Source organism: Nelusetta ayraudi, unplaced genomic scaffold (genome assembly GCF_046127955.1).
Source record: "Nelusetta ayraudi isolate G7.1 ecotype Tasmania unplaced genomic scaffold, CSIRO-AGI_Nayr_v1 ptg000058l, whole genome shotgun sequence".
Lineage (NCBI taxonomy): Eukaryota > Metazoa > Chordata > Actinopteri > Tetraodontiformes > Monacanthidae > Nelusetta > Nelusetta ayraudi.
In genome coordinates this window covers 2687460-2713070 of record NW_027466108.1, presented here as the reverse complement: position 1 = coordinate 2713070, position 25611 = coordinate 2687460, and the positions used below count along the sequence as shown (strand labels likewise).

General features: G+C 44.1%; 2 protein-coding genes across 6 annotated transcripts in view; both read left to right on the top strand.

Annotated features, from left to right (window-relative positions):
* The first annotated feature begins 2574 nt into the window (after positions 1 to 2574).
* Positions 2575 to 9844, top strand: slc20a1a (solute carrier family 20 member 1a). Of its 2 annotated transcripts, none has more exons than XM_076039022.1 (11): positions 2575 to 2727; positions 3894 to 4510; positions 4596 to 4736; positions 4826 to 4911; positions 5356 to 5452; positions 6279 to 6398; positions 6638 to 6838; positions 6962 to 7436; positions 7532 to 7717; positions 7808 to 7892; positions 9148 to 9844. In XM_076039022.1, exons 2-11 carry the CDS (start codon positions 4159 to 4161, stop codon positions 9301 to 9303), a joined length of 1899 nt encoding a protein of 632 aa, XP_075895137.1. In that variant the 5' UTR covers positions 2575 to 2727; positions 3894 to 4158; the 3' UTR covers positions 9304 to 9844. The 2 variants fall into 2 exon arrangements, with proteins under 2 accessions (XP_075895137.1, XP_075895136.1); XM_076039021.1 differs by having other exon boundaries at positions 2576 to 2727; positions 6635 to 6838.
* Positions 9845 to 12101: 2257 nt separating this feature from the next.
* Positions 12102 to 25611, top strand: part of dtx1 (deltex 1, E3 ubiquitin ligase) — a 52125-nt gene continuing 38615 nt past the window's right edge. Inside the window, exons 1-2 of one of the 4 annotated variants that reach the window (XM_076039020.1) lie at positions 12102 to 12597; positions 13162 to 13862. In XM_076039020.1, coding sequence (XP_075895135.1) covers positions 13604 to 13862 — 259 coding nt within the window. In that variant the 5' untranslated portion in view covers positions 12102 to 12597; positions 13162 to 13603. Of the gene's footprint in view, positions 12598 to 12812; positions 13863 to 25611 lie in introns of those variants that run through there. The other 3 variants (XM_076039017.1, XM_076039019.1, XM_076039018.1) reach the window with 3 other exon arrangements.

Here is a 25611-nt window from a genome sequence, read left to right as displayed (position 1 = left end):
AAAAGGGCACTGTATTTGCATTGAAAGAAATGCAAGTGAGGTGGTTTGTCTCTCAGTCATGCAATGATCTGTCCACTTTGTTTTTTGTCTAACTCTTGTCTAACAACTGTTTTAGGATAAGGATATATTTTTTAAAACATGCAATACCTGGAAACTCACTCATAAATTGAGGCAGGACATGCGCAACAACAAGCTCTAAGCGCTGATCAATATCTCTTTGCTATGCCGGAAGCACGACAAGCGTCGTCAAAACCATGCAGCATGTCCCCCCCCCCCACACACACACACACACACACACACCCGCCCCACCCGCCCCTGTTATTGTCAATCACAAACATTTAAAAGGGCCTCCAGGTCAAAATGTTCCACGCATGTGGCATTCAATGTCAGTTACGAAAGATCCAAGTGGCAGGAAGCAAATAAATGAGTAATGAAGAGGAACTCATCAGCAAATTTAGAGTCAGTGTTGCATCTCCAAAAAGTGTCAGCTCTGCTGACAGTGACGGCCCTGTCAGAGTCTTGTACATCAGCACTCGCTCAACAGACCATTTATGGTAAATGGCAGGTTGATCAGTAACAGTTGCAGGACTGTTGCTTCACTTGTTCATGATAATGAGTTCTTTCTCACACACGGGCAATGTTTCCATGGGCTCAGTTGTAATTCACATGGCAAAAATAAAATAAAATCTTAGCTTAAAAAGCGGCTTCTAACACACACACACACACACACACACACACACACACACACACACACACACACACACACACACACACACACACAGATATATTTAAAAAAATCTCTGCCAATAAGGTAATTCTCGCTGACAGGTACATATAAGCCCTCACACTACTGACAAAGTTTCCACTTGTTTAAAGTCTTACTATAATTAACAGGCACTTTGTTGGCAGGCAAATTGTTGAAATAAAGATCTGAAGAGCGTATACCTACTGCAAATATCTTATGAAAATAACCAGGCAATATTTTTAAGCAAAGTATCAGCAAGTTTGCATGCCACCGAAAAGGGAAGATGGCACATGGACTTTGCTCAATTACATCTAATGTCACCTTGAGGGTTCTCGCACTCGTACCAGTTTAGTTTGCCTTGTCTTGTCTCATGCTCAGAAAGTTACTGACGAGTTTGACAGGGACAATTGTTTGGCTGGACGCGTCATTTTCTTATGGGCACAGCTCAGGAGCGGAGGCTAACAATGCTAACGATGAAATGTCCAACTTCTCCGTAACCTCCACTGCCCCTCACCAGGAATGTGTCCTTTCTCCTCTGCTTTATATCATGTATTCACATGTAGAAGCGCACATGAAAACACTGATCACGGGACATGTTCAAGGCCAAAGACACGCAGACTGATTTCAAATGTACAGGTAACCCACAGAACATTGAATTGATGATTCACTATCAGTATGACGCTGATACTCTTCTGCATGAGGAAACTCAACATGTTTTATTACTCTTTTCGTTCTGTGCTTGTGCTTTATGCTAGCTGTGAAAATAGCATCATTATCAAGAGCGGTAAGTCTAGAGGAAAATAACTGGCATAGTTCAGCAACTTGTGCAGGATATGTGCAATCACGGTCCCTATACAACAAAGCTGGGCTGCTTCTGAAGACAGCTCTCATTCTTTACTTCAACAGTAAAACTATGTATATTTTCAGACTTCAACCATGTTTTTTTTTTTTTTTTTATTCCCACTGCTCTCTCTCTTGAACTCCAACAGAGAGCATTCTGGACTTATATTATGATTTTTTTTTTTTTTTTGAGTGACAGCCTAGTGTGGTTATTTTTTGCTGTATGTGTACTCTTATGTTTGTGTTTTTATGAGCTGCATTTAGTATGTTCTCTACTACGTACCAAGTACATTGCACCCCCCGCTCATAATCCCTATGTAATATTGAATCGTCTAGTTGGGTAGACAAGCTTTTGACAGTAAGCAATAGAAATATTTTACGACTGATGAAACATCTCACAACTTTCCGTTGTCCGTAAAGCTGAGAAGGTTTTTTTTTTTTTTTTTTACTACGGTGTGGGCTTTTTATTTGAACCACTTCTTTCATACGTTAGCGATATCGGGTTTGTCCAGGAGGTGGCGGTAAAGTAAAGCTAATGCTATTGCTAAGATACAATAACACGTATTCGCTGGAGCGCATGACAGACAAGTTCACTTTCAAAATATTTGGACGGGCTTGTTGACTAACTATGCATAGTGGGTATCCAGGAATAGTTGACGGATAATCCCCGAAGTGACTCAAACCCAAATGATCATTGTGGAGTGGAGCCATGAACTGTTTTATGTTTAGAAATAAGAGAAGATAATTGGACGAAGGAAAAAAAAAGAAGAAGAAGAAGAAGAGAGATGTGTGTCTCCGTGGGGGCAAAGGATAAACACCATTTGGGGATTTCAGGCTGGTGTGCAGTCAAAGCTTCATAAGACATGTGTAATTATTCCTCGGTGCCACCAAACACGCTAAACATTAGCCTGGGACAGCGACAGGTCTCATGACCGAAAGGCGTGCACTCACGGCGGCTCCCGGCATAAAAACCCGGCGTCGCGCCCCCCGAACGTGACATACTACCTCCTTCTCCTCCTCTTCCTCCTCCTCCTCTTCCTCCCTCGGCACCTCCTCCCCCTCTCCGGCTAAACAATCACCAAAAAGCTGCGTCTCCCTTCGTGGACGGTTCGAGGCTCCAAGGTTTCACTGCCGTGGCACCTGTAAGTTCGTCTCTTACCTCCATTCCTCTCGGTTTGTTTTTTTTTTTTTTTTTTTTGTTTTTTTTGCGTTTCCCGAATTCTTCTGTTCCATTTGGGTTCCATTTTAATTATGCAAGAGCAGTTAAGGAGATTAACATACCGCACTTTTCTATACTGGTTCCTTCCAACTTGATGCTGGCCATTCTGAAAGGGCCAATTATTCTCAGGTCTTTTTTGGACTTTAAGTGGATTTGTTTTGAAGTTTGACTACGTAACTGGAGAATTCACACGCAAGGGGAGTAACATTACGTGGTGAACTTTGCATTGGACAATGAAGTGCGAGATATTTCCAAAAATAAAAAGCCTCTATTCTGTCTTTTAAACAAAGTTGGCCTTTCTCAGTTATGAAATGTACAGCCTGCTATGTACTCCGTGTGTGGAAGTTATATATTAAAAAAAAAGAAAAGAAAGAAAGAAAGAAAGAAAAAGTCAATGGTACCACAGCCTAGATGTCCAATATTTACATGTTTAGTAGTCCAAATATGTGAAACATTCCCAGTGAGTCAGCTCTGCTACTTCTCAGATGTTCTCTTCTTGTCCTTGTCGTGAAAATATTATCAAGCGTCTTTAGAGGTTTATGAATTCCCGGTTTGTACAGCTGCATTCAACATAGAAAATATCCCGTCAATTGTATTGTTTAAATACTGTTAATAATAGGCCTTAAGCAATGTCAGAGGAGAAAATACGCCTTAAGCCAAACACCATGACTAGTTTTGTCACATTCATAATATGAGTGACGTAAAATCAGCCAGGCTTCAAAAAGACAATAATAAAAAAAAATCATTAAAAACACTTCCCTGCCTTAAGTCAATATTCTTTGTCACTTAACTCTAACACAGGCTGAACTCTTTTTGGATTTAGGCGCTTACTTAAACTCATTTTTATCATTAACTCAGTTCTCTGCAACTCTCTGCTCGAACACAAATGTTACGCAAGGTAACGCCAGTGTCTGTCATGGACGACTAATCCACAAACAGCTGATATATAGCTGTATATCATAGCTACTTCCCTACTTTTTTCCACTGTAAATCCTCCCAGTGCAGCAGAGAGATACTGATAGGCCCTGTTATGTAACTTCAGATGTTAAGCACTAACAATTAATGGATTTCTGTTTTGTTTTTTTGCAGTGTATATCACCGGAGGGTTCCCGTCACAATGGAAAAGTCTTCTGGCCATATATGTTGTCGTTTCATGATAGAGACCACAGACAAGCCCTGGAAACCCAGCTCCAAAAATATTTTGATTTCCTCTCAATAGCACTTCTGAAACAGATCCAAAGCCCTTTTTTTTATTTATTTGTTGTAGAATTTAAAAAAACAAACAAAAACATATTACCTCATTATTTAGTGTGAGTGTGAGAAATTTGTTTTAATTTAAATTGCTTTGTACCTAATGATGGAAACTACGACTGTAGCATCCCTGCTTGCTGTCACCACGGTGGCCGTAGCCACTCAGACTGACATGTCAGGCTATCTGTGGCTGCTGGTGTTGGGCTTTGTCATTGCTTTCGTTCTGGCTTTCTCCGTCGGGGCCAACGATGTGGCAAACTCATTTGGCACTGCGGTGGGCTCCGGGGTGGTCACTATGCGGCAGGCCTGCATCTTGGCCACCATCTTCGAGACGCTGGGTTCTGTGCTGCTCGGGGCCAAAGTCAGCCAGACCATCCGGCAAGGAATTATTGATGTCCAGATGTACAACGGCTCCGAGCACGTCCTGATGGCAGGGTCCATATGTGCGATGTTCGGTAAGCGCCTCCCGAGTTGAGGTTGTTTGCCGTGAGTCATGTGACTTTGAGAGCAGGGCCCGCCTCATGTTTTTTTGTCCCACAGGCTCTGCTGTTTGGCAGCTGGCAGCGTCATTCCTGAAGCTCCCCATTTCTGGAACTCACTGTATTGTTGGAGCCACAATTGGATTTTCTATGGTGGCCAGAGGTCACCACGGGGTGAAATGGATAGAGATTCTGCACATTGGTGAACAGTTGTTGTTATTCGCCACAATTTAAAATATATGATGTGGCTAAAAGCTTAATCGACGTGTGATCTTTTTTTTCTGTCTGTAGTGGCATCCTGGTTCCTGTCACCGGTCTTGTCAGGAATCATGTCCGGAATCCTCTTCTATTTTATTCGCAGATTTATTCTCAACAAGGTGAGACCCTGAAAGTGGATATTATGGCAGTGATAGCTGTGTTTCATACTGAACATGCCATGTACCATCATACATAGCACACAATTGAATTTAGATTTGAAGATTTTAACGATTAAACTATGTAATGTTCTACCAAAAACTAGTGAGGTCACATGCAGAAGTACTTGTTACGTATTCCTTCCCCATTGCAGGTGGGTGTGTGTCAGTGGCAGTTGGCAGCGGTCAATACAAAAAACTTAAAATCAATTTAAGATAATAAAAAAAAAACTACAGTGTGCTTAAATACATTTCTCTGTTATTTCCTTATTATTATTAAGTTATTACAACAACAATTACATAATTACTAGAAGAAAATTCACCTTCACCCTCAGTTATTCGACTGTTTGCCTTTTTACCACATTACTAGATCAAAATATCAGACATGTGACGCATTAATCTCCACAGGCTGATCCTGGCCCCAATGGCCTCAAAGCTCTTCCTGTCTTCTATGCCATCACGATGGGCATCAATCTCTTCTCCATCATGTTCACGGGAGCTCCCAGTGAGTACCATGTCCTCACGCTACACACATGATTGTTTCCATTGCAGCTCACTGCTCCAAGGCAGCTGTTATTGACCTCTGGGTAAATGTCACCAGTAACACAAAGACCAGTTGACAAAAGTCACTTAAACGAAAAAAGAGGAAACATTTAACTTTAAAATTTCCTCTTTTTTTTTTTTTTTAGTTTAAGACACAAGTTCAATACACAGTTTGTTTTTTCACGTCAGAGCAAAAAATGTTTCCTATTATCATAACCTGCTGAACAGGTGCCAAGGGACCGACGCAGCCAGAGTAAAGAATTACAATTTGCAAGAACTACAACTATTAAATGGGAAATTCCTCCTCCTTTTTGTGTCGTTTGCAGGATTGAACTTATCAAGAAGTCTGCTATCGGCCCTACGCTGAAGGCTGCAAGATGGTTGTTGCATGTGACATGAAATATAACGCACCATATCTCCTCCGATGTAAAAAAAAAAAATACTGCACAACGCAAGCGAGCACACCTTTTGCACACCAATCAGACAGAAATGAAGGAAGCATTTATTTCTTTGTCGTTTCACATTTTTCAAAATGAGTAATGTCTGCCCATTTATTTCTTGCCAAGCAGCCGCTTTCCACGTGAGCACGCAGGTAAGTTTGTCTCTGTGAGGAGAGACGCAGTACTTTCGCTTTCTAACTGGATCCCTAACTACTAACAATGTCTTTTCCAGCTGCTCGCAGGAAGATCCAGCCGCAGTTCTCATTAATTTAGGGGTGGGTGGGGGGGGGGGGGACCATGCAGTGAAGTTTCTGACCTGAGTGTGGTGTCCCTGTCTCATGTGCACAGTGCTGGGCTTCGACCGAGTGCCGTGGTGGGGCACGCTGAGCATTTCACTGGGTTGTGCTCTCGTCACAGCGCTGGTCGTTTGGTTCATTGTGTGTCCTCGCCTCAGGAAGAAAATCAAGAGTGAGTGTTGCAACCACACACGCAAACAAAAAGTTTCACAGCTATTGAGGCTAAAGAATTTACTACTTTCAGTAAGTTGGCAACAGTCTAGATTTCTGTCGCATGGAAAACAACAGTGTTCTGTTTGCTTAAGAAAGGGGAAGGCAACATTGAGCAGCATTCATAAATCTTTGAGTGAATGAAGCACACGACCTGGTAATGCAGTGTAGTCAGTTAAACACTGTCACCTGCACCAGAAGGAACCGCCACGGCACCAGTGGAGACTCCACTGATGGAGGCAACCTCCAGTGAGCCGGCGGAGCGGCCCCCCGAGCCCCAGGAACCCCGGCCTCAGACTCCGCCTACAGACAGCCAGAGGGTGGCTTTCAAACTCGGAGGCTCGGACGAAACCGATTTGGACAACAACGACGTGGAAACCAAAGACATTGATATCGTCAATGGTGAGAAAATAACCAAGATTCAATCAATTCAATTCATTCCGTCAGTTCTGGAAAGATAAGATCCTCTCATGGAGACGCAGCTGATTTTGTTTTGTTTTTTGTTTTTTTGTTTTAACTGCGTAGGTCTGAACGGAACTGTCGGCACCATGATGATCACAGACCCTCACAGCGGACGCGCCCACACCATCCACAAAGACTCAGGCCTTTACAAAGACCTGCTGCACAAGCTTCACATGGCCAAGGTCGGAGACTGCATCGGTGACAGTGACACGGAGGAGCGGCCCATCAGGAGGAACAACAGCTACACCTCCTACACCATGGCCATTTACGGCATCCAAGGGGAGCCCCGGTATAAGGAGTTGGATGGCGGGCTGCAGAGGAGGTCCAGGGTGGACAGCTACAGTAGCTACAGCTCGGCCATAACCAGCGGGAGCGCGGTGCCCGATGGCAGCGTGACCCAGGAGGCGGAGACGCAGCTGACCCTGGAGGAGGACGACGAGCTGGAGGTCGACCCGCCAGCCGTTTCAACGCTCTTTCAGTTCCTGCAGATACTCACCGCCTGCTTTGGCTCCTTTGCCCACGGAGGGAACGACGTCAGGTAGGCACGCACGCATGTTTTTTTTTTTTTCTTCTCCTGTCTTGAAATTCTTTTTTTCATTTGCGGTGTTTACGTTTCCCATCTTTTTCACTCAGCAACGCAATCGGTCCGCTCATCGCTCTGTGGCTTCTGTACGAGAGTGGCTCCGTAGCGTCAAACTCCCCAACTCCGATTTGGCTGCTCCTGTATGGCGGCGTGGGCATCTGCACTGGCCTCTGGGTGTGGGGACGCAGGGTAATCCAGACCATGGGGAAAGACCTGACACCCATCACTCCATCCAGGTAGGCCACGCGCTTAGACAGTGAGGCAAGTAACGCTCGGATGTGCGGAAAATAATCTTAAGTAGGCTTACGCACGTTTCTCTGTTGTAGTGGATTCAGCATTGAGCTGGCTTCAGCCATCACAGTTGTTGTCGCGTCGAACATCGGTCTGCCCGTCAGCACAACACACTGCAAGGTAAGATGTCAATTGCACCTGCAACGATACCAGGTAACCTTTTTACTCAGCTAGATAGAGTCCGTGTCTGTAACCCTTTGTAGGGCGCTCACTGAAACACATCATTAAAACTTTAACTTCTAGGATCTCAATAGGGGATATAAAAATATATTCTTTCATGAGTGATTTTTAAAAATTGCTCTGTTTTAGGCGAATGAAGCTCCCATTTACAGTTCCTCATCCATTTAAGATTGTAAAAAAAAAAACCAATAGTGTGGTGGGCACTACATGGCAATGTCTCACACCAGCCGTCTGGAAGTGACGTTGTGGGTGAGGGGAGTGTAACTGGGACATTCAAAAGACTGCATTATTTGTTGCTGGAGATTTGAAGGAAAAGACAAACTCCCCACTCACGATCGCTCGCCACTATTCTTTCAAACATCCACATTGAAAATAATCTTAAAATCATTAGAACATGAGTTTTTCCTTTTGGACATTAATACGTTAGTAAGGAGGAACTTCTCATTAGTCCAACAGTATGTTACAGTGTAAAAACAGCTTCAGCAAGTCACCGCCTGGAACCGAGAAACAAAGCGACCTCGAACCTCCTCACATAATCAGCAGCAAGAAAACAGTCCATGTTATATTTTTATTATCATCGTGTTATTGTTTGTGATGGTATGCCTCTGGAAGCTATCAGATGTGGCTACTCACTTTATAAAGGCTTCAAATAAATGCTCTTAGTCAGAAGCAGATGTACTGAGATTTTCTTTTTCCTGTACAGACAGAAGCCGAGCTAGTAATTAGTTAATTCCAATATAAAAACTAGTAACTTTTTGTACAGCATGGAACATTATTCCAGCAACAGCAAGTAATGCTGCTTTATGCCATTTGATGTTATAGCTTACATGTACTTGCTAAGTATCGGACTATATTTTATTCCGGTGACATGGAAAGAAATGATATTGTGAGGGTGACGGACTCGCACTCAGCGCCAAAACTCTGTCCATGCAGTAAATATCAGTCTGCACTGTGCAGACAGAAAACGCTTCCATAGATTATCCAGTGGTAACAAGGAAATGAAGTCTGGTTCCTGTTTTAGTTGATGCGTTTCCCATGTGGTGTGAATCCAAGCCTTTTTAGACTGTTTTATAGCAGGTATGTATCATAATAAAACCCAAGATTAAAGGGAGGGGAGGGTTTTTCTGTGCCATCAGTTCGTGATGATTTTATGACCCCCCCCCCCCCCCCCGACTTCTGTGCTGTGTGAACGCAGGTCGGATCTGTGGTGGCCGTGGGATGGTTGCGCTCCAGAAAGTCAGTTGACTGGCGTCTGTTCAGGAACATCTTCATCGCTTGGTTCGTTACAGTTCCTATTTCTGGACTCATCAGTGCCGCAATCATGGCACTCTTCGTGTATGTTGTTCTCTGAGCCCCGACTGACTGCCGGCCAGCAATCGTTTTGGTTTGACTGACGGATAGAGAAAGGTCCATTTTTATATCAAAGAGATTTGTCAATGAATGATCTAGGATCTAGTAGTGCTGTACTATCCGGATGTCTGTGATCCTTTATATCCCTATGTATATTTGTATAAAAGTGATATATTGTGATAATTTCCTTTTTCAATTTTGATTGCAAAAGCACAGATAACAGTTATATGTTTGCATATTTGGATGTAATAAAAACAAGATACTTGATTTTATAGAATTCCATAATACTGTGTGTAAATGTGGCAAGGTGAACTATTGTATTTAAAGGATAATCAATTATCATTATTTAATGAATAAACTCCTGATTTACAGTATCTTCACCTCATACTTAGGCGAATGCCTTCTGCTCATAGTATTAACGTTGCACCTTGCAACCTTGTATTGAATGTGAATTTCCATCTACTTAAAAAACATATTTTTGTGTTTATAAATACTGTATCAAAATAAAGGTTCAATGGTAAATGAATCTATATGAGAAATTATACTTGGCCCCAGTTGCAAATTAAATATTCATTATTTTCAAAATAATATTCATGAAAAAAATCTAATTCGTCCATTCATTCAATATAATAGATCTTAATGAAATAATCACATATCTGCAAATTTTACAATGCAGTAAGTAATAATAGTTCATATAAACTCCCATTCCAAAAATAAACATTCCAACAGATGGAACCATTAAAAAGAAAAACAAAAAAAAAAAAAACAATAATTGAAATCCTATATAGAGGAAAGAGAGAATATGACCACATGGGAGCGCTGTTCCCAAAATGTTTGTTTATATATTTTTTTAAACCTAACCGTAACTGATTTAATGAGGGTTTCGATGGGCAACCTCGACGTTTCTGTGAAGTTATAACAAATGAGTGTGTGTGTGTGTGTGTGTGTGTGTGTGTGTGTGTGTGTGTGTGTGTGTTTTGTTTTTGTTTGTTTGTTTGTTTGTTTGTTTTTACCAGTTGTCTTCTTCTAATCTTCATCCTTTTAAATGAACTGATAGCATTTGGGGAGTTGGTGCATCCCTGACACCGTTTTAAATATATTGGTCATTTTTGTTTCGTGAACTTTTTCAGATTACATAAAATAATTTCGTTCTCCCAGTACATATTTCATAACACGCATCAATTTCAGGTGGCTGGGTGGGCACTGGTGAATAAAATCAGCTTAGATGCCGTAGCTGCAACCGAAACATTGCGTCAGACATCTGCCATCTGATCTGTACCAGACTCCTGAAATATGTCACGCAGGTGTCAGCCTTTGATGTGAAATGCAATGGATTTATTTCTTTACTTTTGGTCGACAGATGCCTGAGGGTGGTGAGGACCTTTATAAGAAATATGCTCCCTCCTTCTGTTACATTGTTTGGTCAGCAGGCGGCAGTGAAAGCATTTTGCGACATCAAAATGTAACTTGTGGCTGACGAGGGGAAGACGTGCCTCCACACACCAGTTGATCCTTTAAACAGATGCCTGCTGCAATAAATCTGAAAGCAACATTCTGAATTAACTCACATGTGCAATGTGAGTTTAGGTCAAAGATTTCATAATAAAAGTGAATCAATGAAATAACAAATCTCCTCTTCCTCGATGATAACTATGATAATTGTATTGACAGCCTACTGAAATCGTTGCTTAAATTCTACTTTACAGGGAAACAATTATTTAGAAAAATTGTCAGTATTTTCTTTTCAGCTCCGGCTCCACCTGAGGCCCTAGAATGCCTGTGCGAGTGAGGTTTTGTGTAGTTACATACAGTGTACTGTATACTCTTAACAGTGTACATAACTCTTAAATATTCCCACAGTCAACTACACCCAAAGGGATCACACCCATGTCTAATACTTTATGTACACTGATCAATGTGGGTGAAAACAAGGGACATGCCTCTGCTTAACTGAAACTTAAGAAACTACCTAGATCTCTTATTTCCACGTCATCATCATATATACTGTAATGCATCTACACATACAGCATATTGTGCAAGGACACAATGACACATTCATTTGGAAATCAGTCTAATTGAATTTCCCTTTGTCTTACTGACGGCTTGTCCAGCACCAGAAATCCCAGTGATGGGCCAACATTTCCCTGTGCTACTGGGGGCAGGCAGCGCTGAAAAAGATTAAGACAAGCGGAAAAAGCCGAAGACTCAGCAAAAATAACTGCAAGACTCTAAACTCTAGATTTGCTGCAGTGGTGCAAATCATCTCTTTACACATCAGCTTCAGAGCTTCTGTCATCTGATTATTAGCAAGTGGTGTTGCTTTGACGTTTACATAGACCTTGAGCTATTTATCATATTATTTTATTTTATCCGTAGGTTTTAACCATATGTTTGTCTCTATGACTCGTTGACCAGACCAACAATGTTGGCCTTGAAACTGATCCATATTGTTTATTTTTGTGCCAGTTTTGTTAAGTGTACTTTCTAATAATAGAAAAATCTCTTCCGGTCTTCATTTGCCCTTTTTTTTTTTTTTTTTTTAAACAAGTCAATGTGTCGGATTGATCTATACACAAATGTACAACGTGATTATAGTTTGTTCTGACAATCGTTGACCTCGATTTCACTATCCAGGACGACCTTATCCACATCCTGCCGCTGTTAACAAAATTCACACTCGCCCCGGCGACGCGAAACTCCAACAGGCGCTTTTATTTTGAAATCAAAACACCGGAAGTTGGGTAATACCGTTTTGCTGTGTGTGACACTTTTTTTTTAAGAGGGCTGATTTTCAGCGGCCGTCCATACAGGTGCTCCCGCCTCCCGGACGTTTGTGCGTAGATTGCGGCCAGATCGTGTTGGCAACCGCGAATGTGTATGTGTGCGTGTGTGTGTGCGTGCGTGTGGTAGCCGTGCAGCTGCTCCTCCTCCACCTCCACTTCAGCACACCGCGGACCAACAAGCTGATGTAGTGTTTGGAGCCACATTCGCCGGGATCTATAACGTCGTCTCGGGTGTATTTTTATTTTTATTTTATTTTATTTTATTTTTTTCCGCGATCGCAGAGGAATAACGAGAGTTGCGGGTGGCGAGTTGAACGGACTACAGCGGAAAGATTTGCATCGGATGTGAAAAGGCTTGCGGCGTTGCTCTTGTGTTTTCATTTATTTTTATTCTTCATTTGATTTTTTTTTTTTCTTCCTCCCCCTGCCCCCTCGTTTTCGATCTGCGCTGATGTGCCGTGAAATGCAGCCGCTACCTGACAGATGCGCGGCTCCACAACTGCAGCCTACAGGTCTGTATCGCCCTGATCGCAGCCAGCCCTGTGCGTGTTGTGCATGGAGAAACAAAACATCAACATCCAACGTTAAAACACGAAAACATTGAAATTGATCCGGATAAACAGTAGTTGCACATGAGCAGCTCTCTCTCTCTCTCTCTCTCTCTCTCTCTCTCTCTCTCTCTCTCTCTCTCTCTCTCTCTGTGTTGTAGGGTATTCTGTCTGCAAAGATGGTGATAGTGTTTGTGCTCTGTCCCTCCACACAAATCTGATGACAGTCACATTTATGCTGCCGTTGCTGCTGCTGCTGCTGCTGCTGCTGCTGCTGAGGCAGGCTCTCTCTCACACCACTTCTTGTTTTCTCTGTCAACACGCTCTAAGTAAACACAATGGCCCCAGAGCTACAGGCCAGTCATGGGACACCAGCGCAGGGCTGGTTATCGCCTCTCAAAACAGGCTCCTGGGTAAATAAGTCGTGTGTGAAACCATTTGTTTTGTTTACCATTGTGCCCCTGCTCCTCCTCCTCCTCCTCCTCCTCTTCCTCTTCCTCCCCCTGCCCCTCCTCCTCCTCTGTCTAGAGACGGCCCCTTGGCTACCTGCTGCTGCTGCTGATCTGACGCCGTCGCCCCAGGAGGACTGACGAGAGCCACAGCGGTCGCAGTCGTCGTCGTCGTCGTCGTTCAATTCATTCAACGCCTGCCTGCCTGCCTGCCTGCCTGCCTGCCCGCCTGCCACTCAACAACGCGACCGGACGTTAAAGTGCTGCTGAATCCAACTGCCAGGCGCTGCCTCACCTGTGGACCATGACTCCGGCAGCGCTGCTAGTTTGGGAAGCAGCATGAGATAACTGCTGCCCCCGAAGGGAGGGGGCGGCGGCGGCGGCCAGAGCTCATTCAAGCTCTTTATTATCATTTTTTCCTTCCGTTTGCCGCTGATGACAATGTTCCAGTGGGTCAGCTGACTGACAGGGGTCGCGGGAACTGTTCGAGCCCCCCCCCCCACCAATTTTGGGCAACAGCGATGGCTCGCCCGGGGTCGGGACTACTGATGCCCGTCAACGGCCTGGGCTACCCTCCCCAGAACATGGCCAGGGTGGTGGTGTGGGAGTGGCTGAACGAGCACGGCCGCTGGAGGCCCTACAGCGCCGCCGTGTGCCACCACATCGAGAACGTCCTGAAGGGGGACGCCCGCGGCAGCGTGGTCCTGGGCCAGGTGGACGGCCAGCTGGCGCCGTACGTCATCGACCTGCAGTCCATGCACCAGTTCCGCCAGGACACAGGTAAGAAGTTTCCTGGTGGGAGTTTTGTCTTTTTCTCCCTATGTAAGTTTTATAAAGAGAGTCCCCGAATTCCCCCGAGAATGAGCCGGTGGTTGAGCCGTGACGAGCAAACAGCCACGCAAACAGCCACGTGATGTCTTTACGTAGCTCCAGGAATTGTTGTGACCTTGGCCGTAGGTCACGGTGTTGGTTGTTGGCGCTGTGAGTCAGTTGCAACACTCGTCGCTCTGTTCAGAGTTTCACAGTGCGAGCTGGGCTCAGGAACGGATTCTGATCGTAGCAGTGGCCTCAGATTGTAGCTGCTGTAGCTGGGATGGCCAGTGGTGTAGTGCAGGAGGGTATATGCGGGTATACCAAGTGCACCCGGTTCTTTTTCAGTCAGCGTGGCTTATACCCACGTCTTCATCCCCTCTGACGCGCATCAGGGCATTTATCCATTGCTGACTGGGTTGCTTTAAAAAAGGGGCATGAATTTAAGGTCCAGTGTGTAAAATTTTTAAGGAAGCCTGACTGGCAGCGCTTGTTCGTATTTAGGGCACTGTCAGGCCGGACTTCCTTAAAAAGTGTTGTTGCTAGGTGGCAGTTAACTAGGAGCAAGACCCTTACTGCTCTATGTATATTCTTAATTCTTAATATTTTTATACCCGCGATTAACGCCTGTTTCACACCAGAGGTAGATTTTCAAAACAAAATACTGCGATTGACAAATGCCATCATATTTGTGTACGTTATATGTGTCAGTATCTAAACAGAGTGCGAGAGAGATGAAACAAACACACACACCCGTAAATATATAAAATAAATATCTTGTTAAGTCACGTATAGAGCAGGGTAAAAAAGAAATTGCAATTCATTTGCGATTAATCGCGATTAAACATTTTAATCGACTGACAGCACTAATTCTAATATTTGTGAGAACCGTTCTAAGGGGAGGAAAAACAAATTGCTTTTATTGTACTGCGAGTATACTTTACTTTAACTTTGATTAATGCATTTATAGGCACTATGTTAAGATTTCACCAATGTAAAAATCATAAATCAAGCCAAATTTTAAGCACTGTCCCTTTAAGAGTATACCTGCTTCTCCAGGGACCACCACACCACTTGGCATCCCTATGGTGGGACATCAGTCAGCGACACAATGGAAAAATCTCATCACGAAACGTAGAGTCAATCACACTCAAAGATGGAAGATGGCAAATGCCAAGATTGTAAACACGCAGGGAATTAGACATTGGAAGACACACGATTGACAGCAAAGTAGCGATTGTGTGACCGCCGGCTGATTGCACCTTTTTCTTCAGTCGACTGTGACGCCCCGCCGAGTTCCACTTCTCCCAATCTGACCATATGTTTTTGTCTTTGCTCCACCGAGGCTCGACACGCTCGCTGCGTTTGTCTCTCACCTTCCTGCCTTTTGAAGCGGAGGTGTGTGGGCGGCTTTAGACATCTGTTAGAGGCGGCAGCCTCAGATTTTCAACATGTTGGCCGTGATTCAGACACACGCCGCTGTCTCGCTCTGAACTCCAACAAACAAGGGACTGATTGGGACTTACGTAAGCCTTCAATTCTGTGCTTTAATCAACGTTGTCAGAGAAAAATATGAAAAGAAAAACGTTTATTGCCACCTGATCGTGTCAAGTCCGACGCTGAAGCCTTAGGGTTTCACATCGTTGCAGTGCGTGTGCGAGGAGGCGCATGTGGGATGTTGCGGAAGGTGACCCCTTCATGCGTGGATCTGCAGGGTGACACGGTCCTTTGGCAGGGGTTAATTTACGCTTCTTTTAAAGGGACAGTTCTGGTGTGAGCTGCTTTGTCTACGCACAAAGGAAATAAAGGAATCAATCACACAGTCGGTGTGATGCGAACAGATCTGATTGAGAGCAGTTTCACGGATTGGCACGTACGCTTGGATATGGAATCGCAGTGTTCTGCTCAGTCTAACCACACATGATATATATGTGTGTTTATAAATGTACTGTATATACACACACACACACATTTACACATACATGTGTATATATGTAGATATAAATAAAAAAGCATCCGACTGCTGACATTGAGCTGTTTGGATTATCCTGAGTATCTAGGTCATGACTTCCGGAAAGAAGCCTCTCTGCTGCAATTTATACATTTCTGGCACTTCACTTTCAGCCTCACAGATTAAACGCATTTCAGATTCATCTCACGCGAGAACGGGCAGACCGTTACGCTGACACTCAGAAATATGAGAAGGTATATTCAATTTGAAAAAAAAAAAAAAAAAAAAAAAAAAGGATACACAGCACGACATTTTTATGGAGAACTCCTGAAATCTTGATTTTGAGGTGACCTGTTATTTGTGGATGTATATCGGCTGTGTTTCTAGGACTTCTAATAAATAGTACGTAGCTGAAATGTAGTAACCTTCTTGGAGAAATGTTTGAAATAAGAGCAGCCTGGTCTTAAAAACTAATGAAATATTGATCTAAATGCTCAGAGCAAAACTCCCTCAGGCTTAATGTCACACTCTTAAAAAAACTGTCATCTGTTCTCAGAAAGTGTACATAAGGTTTAAAAAAAATGTCCACTGTTATTGCTATTATGTCCAACACAAAAAAGCTTTACACACACAGAGATCCTATTTTTGATTGACGTTGCAGAAAATCAAAGATCTTCTGCAGAAACCCTCCAGAGGACGACTCACACCGTAACCTGCAATTTCAGATCGGCGAAACATCGCTTAGTTAGACTCGAAGGAAACGTCTGTCGAGGGTTCGCTGGGGGTGGCATCGCTGCCGTAATGCCGGGCGACACGACTGGCCGGCTGCACAGAGGAGCCGCTGAGCCGTTTGTCAGCCGTTAGCGCGGCGCAAACGCCGGGCCTGACGTTTATCGCTCCTCGTTGTGCTGTTTGCCGTGTTCCCTCCGCGCGGGGATAAACCTGTCAGAGCAGGCTGGACCTGCAGGCAGGCTGTGGCTGGGTCACTCCCCTCCAGTGTGCAAAATACCTGTCAATACTCTGCATGGGGTGGGGGGGACCCACCAGGTCCCCTCCATCCTCTTGATTGTTACTCAATACCAATTTTCAATACCAATTATTTTTTAAATTTCCTTAACATTTTTTTTTTTTTTTTTTTTAATTGAATATTAAGCAGGGGGATCTTAAAGACATTTTAGTTACCATTAGTGATACTCATTAGTATTAGTATTAGTATTAGTGATACTCATTAGTGATAGGGACCACCTGTATTTCGCACACTGCTCTTTTCCCTCCTCTTCTTCCTTCTCCTCCTCTTCATCCTCGCTGCTCTTCCTCGTCCCCCAGACCCTCTGCCAGGCCGCAGCCATCGATCCGTCCTCCCCGGAGGCCTCAGCCTTCGGGGCTGCGGTGGTGCCGCTGCGCGCCTCCACACTCTGGAAGGACCTCGGCGGTGGTCTTGGTCTTTCAATGTGAATCGCAGCGCCTCTGCTGCATAAACGGATACTTTGCTGGAGCCCAATGTTCAGGTCACACGCAGCGGCTACTCGCTTTGTGGCGCAGAGCCCCTGCAGGGAAATCCGATTTTGTTGCACAGCCAGAAATCGTCCCTTCCGAGGTTTATGTGTATTTATTTTTAGGGCTGTTAGCGTTAAGGCGTTAATGCTTAAATACAAGCCGTGAAGCAGCTTGTATTACATTGCATTTTAATCACAAGCTTTTTGTCCCTTCCGTTCACCCGTAGTCACGTCCTCAAGCCGTAGCGCAATGTTTCGACACTGCCTCCTGATAATGTTAGCCGCATGGATGGACTATAAGAACTGGATACTGGACAGGCAATATGGCGGTATGTTATTACTTGTTTTTCTTCAGTGGCCACTCGAGGTACTGCATCCAAAAACCTCATACGGCCCAAAAAGCATCCCCCCCCCCCATTAGACCGCAATACAATAGTAAACGCCTGTAAAATGTCCGACAGGGCTGACTGTGTGCCGCTGTGTCTCCGCTCATTCTGATTGGCTGATGCGTCCTGAAGTATCACCTAAGATCCTTGATTCAGCAAAAGCACAGAAGTACAGTTTTCCTTCCTCTTTGTGGTTCTTTGTGTCCTTGACACCCGTGTTTGTTGTTGCTGTTTTGGATTCCTGACGCGCACGTAATAAGTGGGTCTAATGCACTTTTTCTTTTGAAAAAAAATTAGCAATACAAAAGATCACAAAGGAAATCCTTTCTTTGTGTTCATATGGTTCCCAATTGAGGCACTCTGGTAAGTAAAGAATTTACATAAATATGGACATAAAAAGGAAAAATAACAGAATTCTAAACATACAAGTCAAAGCGCGATTAATCGCAGTTAACTATTAACTTTTAAGCTTAATTAAACTATATTCATTGCAATTTTAAACATCATCATTTGACAGCCCTAGTTAATTTCCTTATTTACATATTCTGACGAGAGCTGGGGGAGATAGTGGGTTGAGTGTGTGTGTGTGTGTGTGTGTGTGTGTGTGTGTGTGTGTGTGTGTGTGTGTGTGTGTGTGTGTGTGTGTGTGTGTGTGTGTCTGTGTGTGTGTTGCTCTTGCAGCGCTAGTCCTCATTCCCCCCCCGTGTCCCTGCAGGCCTCGTGAGGGTTCCCTGCTCTCCGCCGGGTTTGGGAGGAACCCCTGCGGTTCGGACGCAGGCGGAGTTGCTCGGACTAATGAGATGGCAGCTACAGTTTATATCCGTCACTCCCCTCTAATCAGGGCACCGCGCGGGGAACGCGAGCGGCGCGGACGGTGAAAAACAAAGGGCCCCTGGTGGCAGCGAGCAGCGTAAACACATCTGTATTTAGTTTGACATTTTAAGAGAACGCAGGGCGTGGAGCGCCGCAAAGCAAACACCGGAGGTGAAGGCGAGGCTACGGCGAAGGCCTGAACCCCCCACTGCTGTGTGTGTATATATATATATTTATATATATACACGGTGGAGGATTATATATAGTGTGGATGGACGTGTAAGAGCGTTGGCTGCTGGCCAAGGGGGGATCGATCTCCTCGCCTCCCCAGAGGAGCTTGTGAACCTCTAAACAGTGCTGCGGACTGATCCCCTTTCACTACACCCACTCCCAAAGCAAAACACGCCAGCTTATCTGCCATCTCAATCACACACCAACACTTTCGCGAGCCCCGCTGATGGATTTCACACCACCAGCTATAGCTTCGGCTGCCCGGATTTTAAAGCATTTACATCCCGTGCCTTCTCTACGCACAAAGCAGCGACATCGGCGCACGCACGTTTATGCAGGGTGGGTAAAAGTGCAAAGACACGTGCGCAGACACACCATTAGCACCTTTCAAAAACAGAAGCTGACGGTTATATTGTTTGTCGGTAAAGGAATATCACTGCAGGAAAGACCCTTAAAGCTACTGTAATAGAAATGTGATGAGGTAGAATTCAGAAAAAGGAAGTGAGGAAGTTAGTTAATGGGATTCCACTTCGTTAAGAACTCTGCTAGCTCCTTATGCTGTCAACCACCTAGCCAGCCAGGAGTGCACAGCAGTTGGCTGAAGCTAAAGCTAACTAAACAAAGCTTCAAGATTTCAAGATTTCTGTTTGTCACGTCTCGTTATATGGCAGTGAAATGTAACAGTGAAACTACAAAAATGCTGAACATTGAAGTCAATATTACATTAAAAAAAAAAAAAAAAACTTTATTTGCCAATTGACCAGCGCTAACCAAAACACTGGAGCATTGGGAATTAGCTAGAAAAGCTTTAAAGGATATACAAGTACAGCAGAAACATAGACCAGGTTGCCAGGTCGGATTTCATCCTTCAGGTTAATTGCAGGATGTGTAAACGGGCCACTTGACACAGTGTGTTTTGTATGTCAACCAAAAAGATAGCAGTTTTGTCTTGTTTGTGTCTGTCTATCTGGCATGTGTGCCTTGTGTCATGATTCAGCCGAGGCGGTTGAGAAGGAGTGGTTCAATGTGATATTGCACTTGTTGTTGCGTTAACTAGTCTCGGCGATGCTTTCGATCGAAACAAATTTGATTGATAAACAAGAACATAAAGGGACGTGTATTGTTTCAACCATGATCAACAATAATATGACATATGTCACATGGCGTCAGGGTGGAAAACAATAAAGCAAATGTGAGCAGAAATGCATATTCCTCATACGCTTCCACCTGCAATAGACTCTTGCAATAACAGTAATAAGGATACAATATGATAAAGTGTGTTTGATTTAAGCATTTTTATAGTGTGTTTATTTCTGAAGCTGTGGAACGGTGCAGTTCTAACATCCTACTGCAAGACGACATTTTAAGGACATTGTGTTAACCTTGGTGACCCTGATGCCTGTTACGTGGTGGGAATGTCAGGCCCAAGTGAGAGGGGTCGGTATAGTTCTGAGATGGCCCGAGTGTGAGCGCAGAGATAACCGCTGTCAGCAGCTGGTGGCTGTTATGTTGCCCTAGCGGAGGCTTTGTTTGTTTTGGTTTCGCGTGCGTGAGAAACGTCTCCTTTGGCTCATTTCCCTCGGCGAGCCCCATCCGACTAATTGCATAGAAAACCACCAGTTCTCATGTCAGTCTCGATGCAGTGCTGACAAACAGCAGATGCTGTGGCTTGTGGTCTGGATGCGAACTTGCAGAAGCGTGTGTGTATGCTGCAGAGCTTTATGTCTTTGGTCCTTTTTATGTTTGCTGCGTGTGGAGTAACTGTGTGTGGGAACTGTTCTGGTGGTCTGTGGGAGGAAGCTGCAAAAAAGAAAAGAAAGAAAGAAAGAAAGAAAGAAGAAAAAAAAAAGGATTCCCGCTCTGCATGTGCTAAAGGTCAGGTGCTAGATGCATCAGCGCTGGCTGCGAAGTCCCACTTGCGTCAGAAGAAAGCCGAATGAGTGTACGGCAAAGGCGCCCAGAAGTCCACATTTAGAACGCTAAAGTCCGAAATGGAAACTCGGGTGCTGGAATAGTCGAATAGCGGCCGGCTACACTTGCGTATGTGCGCCTTTAAATAGCTGCTCCCTCCCTCTCTTGCGCTTTTTAATTACATGGCCGAGCGCCATGTTGACCAACGTCTTGATCGGTAATTAACGTAATTACATAGCAAGAGTCTTTAGCACAATCAGAATGTTGCTAATGTGCCTCTGCATCACGGGGCCGAGCAGCTGGCCGACTTGTCACGTTGTGTGCACAGGAAAGGGAGCAGAGCACTGCTGGGGAGGTGGAGGTGTGGCTGACTGAAGTGAGGAGAGACGAGGAAGAGAGGGAGGGATGATTTCCTGATGGAAAGTGACCTTGAGGGTGAAGGGAGGGATTTCAATACACAGGGGGAAAAAGCTCAGTCACATGGCCTGAAAAAATGAAAAAAAAAGAAAAACGTCTGAACTTTTTTCCTTTATGTATTTTTTATTAACGTTACGCGCATTTCCTGAACAATTTGGATTTATTTTTCATGTTCATCTGGGAAAGCGCCAACACACAAAGCATTTATAAAATCAAAATTAAATCAAATTATGAAAAAAAATTTGATTCATCACGACGACCAATCATATTTTTCTTACTCGTAGCTGAGCCAGGTAGCAACAGCTAGAAGCCACCTATCGGTCTGAGGGAAGTGGAAGTCGAGGTTTGCAAAGTCTTTTATTTTTCATTTTATTTTTAATCACAAAAACGCCTTCGGTGCTGTAGAGATCATCAGGAGATTGTGGTCTGTTGGTGCTGAGTTAGAGGAAACAAGGCGTCTTTCTTGACAGCTTGAAGATGATTCCCCTTTCATACAAAAGGCCTCTTCACTTCTAAAAAGTGGCTTCAGGAATCTCGGGTATTTGACATCTTGGCGGCGGCCTCGAAGGTTGTCCCATCTAGACCACATATGAGTTGTTTTGTCACGTTAGGTGAAAGCCATTTGTGAGTTGTTACCCTTTAAAGGAGTCCAGTTGGCTACACCACCGACGACGACACGACTGCAGTATTCACTGCACTCTCTGTTGCAACAGGATCACAGTTACTTGTCGTATTCCTTATCGGCCTTCTTATGTGGTTAGCAGTAGTTTCCTGCTTTCATCACAGCATGAAGGAAGCTGCTTAGTATTTGACTACTCAGAAACGTGCACTGAACCTACTTGAAATTAGATTTTGATGCGATTTTTTTCAAAACAAATCTGAGCGATCCGGCAGCCTTGCAAAGCAAAACGCTGTTTGTGAAACTAAAATAATGAAATAGCCGTTTATATATTATGTTTTTTTTTTTTTAAGCTCATGGGTTCTATTTGCAGGTGCATATCAAGGTGTGAGATCCCCGAGGTGCGCTTGACCGCTGTCGCTGTGACTCGCAGCTCTTTGCGATAAAATATTGACAGACGTTCCTGCCGATGCGCCCGTGGAGTCGCGCCGGCTGCCGTCAGACTCTTGGTGCGTTAATGTTGCACGTCTGCAAAGTGCTTTGAGGTGTCCAAGAAGGATGTGCCATAGAAATGGAATCCCATTTAAAATGTATTCATAGCTCCGCGATGAAGGTACATTTTGCTATATTTATATTTCTAAAATAAAACTAAATATTGCTTCTTTTTTTAATCCAAATAAGGGTGAAATTGGATATTAGGGCACCTCGGACGGACAAAGCAGCAGGTCTGCGGGGGGAAAAAAATGGCAGTTCATTTGAACTTTAATGGAAACGGATTGTCTGCGTGTCTCCATTAATGGATTAATGGCTTCTGCTCTTTTCTTGACTGAATGACCAGCTTTATCAGCCGGCCTGCTATTTCCTCCTCATGGTGACCTTGCTTTCAGGCTTGTAGTCCTTTGGTCTACTCTGTCCACATCCATATTGCTTTAGATCAGTGAATCTCCTGTAAGAGGCCCCCGGGGCGGGTGGGGGAAGAAAAAAAAAAAAAACACAGAACGTCCCTCTTCACATCTGCTTTTAACTCCTAATACAGCAGGTCACCAGTTGTTACATCTTAAGTGGTTATCTTGCTCTTTTATCATGGGAGCGGCTGCGCTGCCTGCTTGTCAGGCCACTCGGTCGGCGTCGGGCCCCACCGTTTGCCAGAGATTAGACTGGGGTTTACTTAGTAAAACCATCAATCATCCGCCGGCTGCTTTTCTTGACGTCAGTCTGGTTGAATTGTACCATCCGACCCGCTGACTCAAACCATCACGGTGTTCGTATTCTTAAGGGCTCCACCGAGCGGATGTGGGGGTGGGGGGGAGGTTGGAGGGCAGCTGCGGGACCTGTTCAAGAAAAACAAAAAGTCACCGTCATTCGCGGTTCAGCTGTTCCGAAATTGTGAAATAGTGAAAATGAATAAATTTGCCTGGGAGCGCTCAGTTCCCCTCGGCGTGAGAAGCAGATGTCAGGTAGTTCCGTGGAAAAAGGGACGCCGTGTTCTCGCCCGTCGCAAATAAAAAAAATGCCTTTGATCTGCAGGACTCTGTGGTTTCACATCTACCGAAAGTACCCGAGCGACGGGACTGCGCTGACGCAACCCGGCACTTTCCCACCATCGCATGTGAGACATGTAAAAGAAACAACCAAAAAACAAAAACACGGCAAACACATCGCGGGGCTTTTTCATCTCAGTGTCTTTTGTTTTTTTTTTTCACCCACAGAAATCCTCTCTTAGCCCAGTTCGGGGGGGGGGTCTCAGCATGACAAATCACTAAAGCCGAGACCGGGATGGCTTTTCTTTTTTTTTCAAAGAGCGTCGTCTTAGGAATAAGCCCGTCAACATTGTTCCACTTTGTGTTACCTCGGGACTAACCACGCAGTCACATGCCTGCTCCGAGGTCACTGCCGCTACTGTGTCAGCGCCACACTACATGGGAGTGGATGCTGACACTACGCCGGCAGCAGACGCTCTCATTTCAGAGAGTGTCGCCTCTCTTATTTTGGCTTAGACGACACAGATTTCTTTTTTTTTTTTTTCTTTTTCTTTTTTTTTCGCATCAGCTATTTATCGAATCAAGTGTGAGCCACCTCAGGGGGAGTTTACGTTGAGCTGCTTTATGTCACACAATCGGAAGCAAATACGCAGTGCTGAATGTAGCAAGACAAATTGTGAGGTTAATGTGTGAGGATTTCTTTTTTTCTCGAATGCTGTCTGATGTCGAAATTTTGGACTCTTTGGGTGGACCGCACATCTTTCAAGGTCTGGTACTTTCATCGTGTTGTTGTTTTCATTGGCTTGTTGTGAGCTGTGAGAAAAGCGGAAGTAGCTGCTTGCCTCTGGGTGAGGGGTGTTCTTGGTAAGCTAGTCAGGGGTCTTGGTAAGCTGGTCAGGGGCACTTGCTGAGGGGGAGGTACAACTACTATGGAAAGAAAAGAATTGCAGTTGCGTTTCAGATCTTTGTCAGGGGGGTTGGTAGAAACATGACATCATCTATCCTGCCATGAGGAAATCTGCCAGCTCATTGCATTAGCTCCAGTTTTCAGGACTTGAAGACTCCAGACCATGAAGATGGCTGCTGCAGATGTGTACAGCACACTGGGCAGTGATTACATTATAAAAAAAGATATCAGGGTTGCACCTCAACAGTTCTTACCAGAAGAAGGATGCATGTATTGTACTTCCAATTGCTGTTTTTTTCCTTCTTTTTTTCTTTCTTTCAAATGTGCACAACATCAAAAACAGTTTCTTCGCTTTGCATTTTCTCTCCAACTCTGTCGACACCTAGAATTTTACTAGGCGGTGCGGTGCGGCGTGTGCGGCGGCGCTGTGATTGGTTGTAGGTCTGTCCCATTGCATCCAGATGCTCCCTGGTCTGTGCCAGTTGGCAGCGGTTTCTGGAAATCAACTGTGTAATGAGGAAAACCAGGCCGGTTCTCATTTATTTAAGAATTGTTGTGGTGACGCGAGGCAGCGCTGCGGGCGGAGAGTCAGGCATCAGCGGCACCGTTGCACAGTGTAGTCATGAGGATTTTGAGGGCAGCGGACTTGGATGGGAAAAACACAACTTGAACTGTTTGGTGGCATAGTGACTGATTCATGTGTTAGACCACTGCTAACATAATTGGTAATTACCGAAATATGTATTTTTTTTTTTAATGTTGGTTCAATGGGTAACACACGTCTATGGAGAAACTCTTAAATCAAAATGATATTTTTCATTTCAACTGTAATTTTTGTTCTCCACAAAATTTTAAATGTAAAAATTTAAATCTGAATCAAATCTGAAAAACGAGTCTTAGTTTAAATATTATGCTTGATTAATTTCTGACTTCTCACGGGATCCAAATTTAAGCGTTCCATTTTCTGCTTAGGACTGTTTGGTTGTGTAGGTTTGTTATTTGCCAAATAAATAGCAACAACAATTTTTAATTATTATTATTTGAGAGATTTCAAGATATACGTTGTCTTGTTCAAATCAGCACTGCATGTAAGTATATAAACCTATCGGCATTTTCTTAAAACAAAGGCCAAAGTCATTTTTGAAATTAAAATGATGACATTCATGATGAAAACACTGGTAATATCAGCAAAGTCCCTCAAATGAAGGACAATGATCCACATCCAGACTGTGAATGATGTGTGAAATATACTAAAAGCAATCTGGCCACAGTCAAATTAAGTTTAATATAAACTAATGTCAGTCAAAAAGTCTCCGAAAGTAACTCCTAAGTTACATTGACTGGCAGCAATATGATGTTAATATTAAACGTCATTTGCATGTCGGGAGTCATATGTTCCCAGACTTACAGTTTGTGGAATGATTAGTAAATACTATATAGTCTACATCCTGCACAGGGTTTTCTTTATTTTCTATAAGTCTTGCTGCTTGACTATGACAGAGCACAA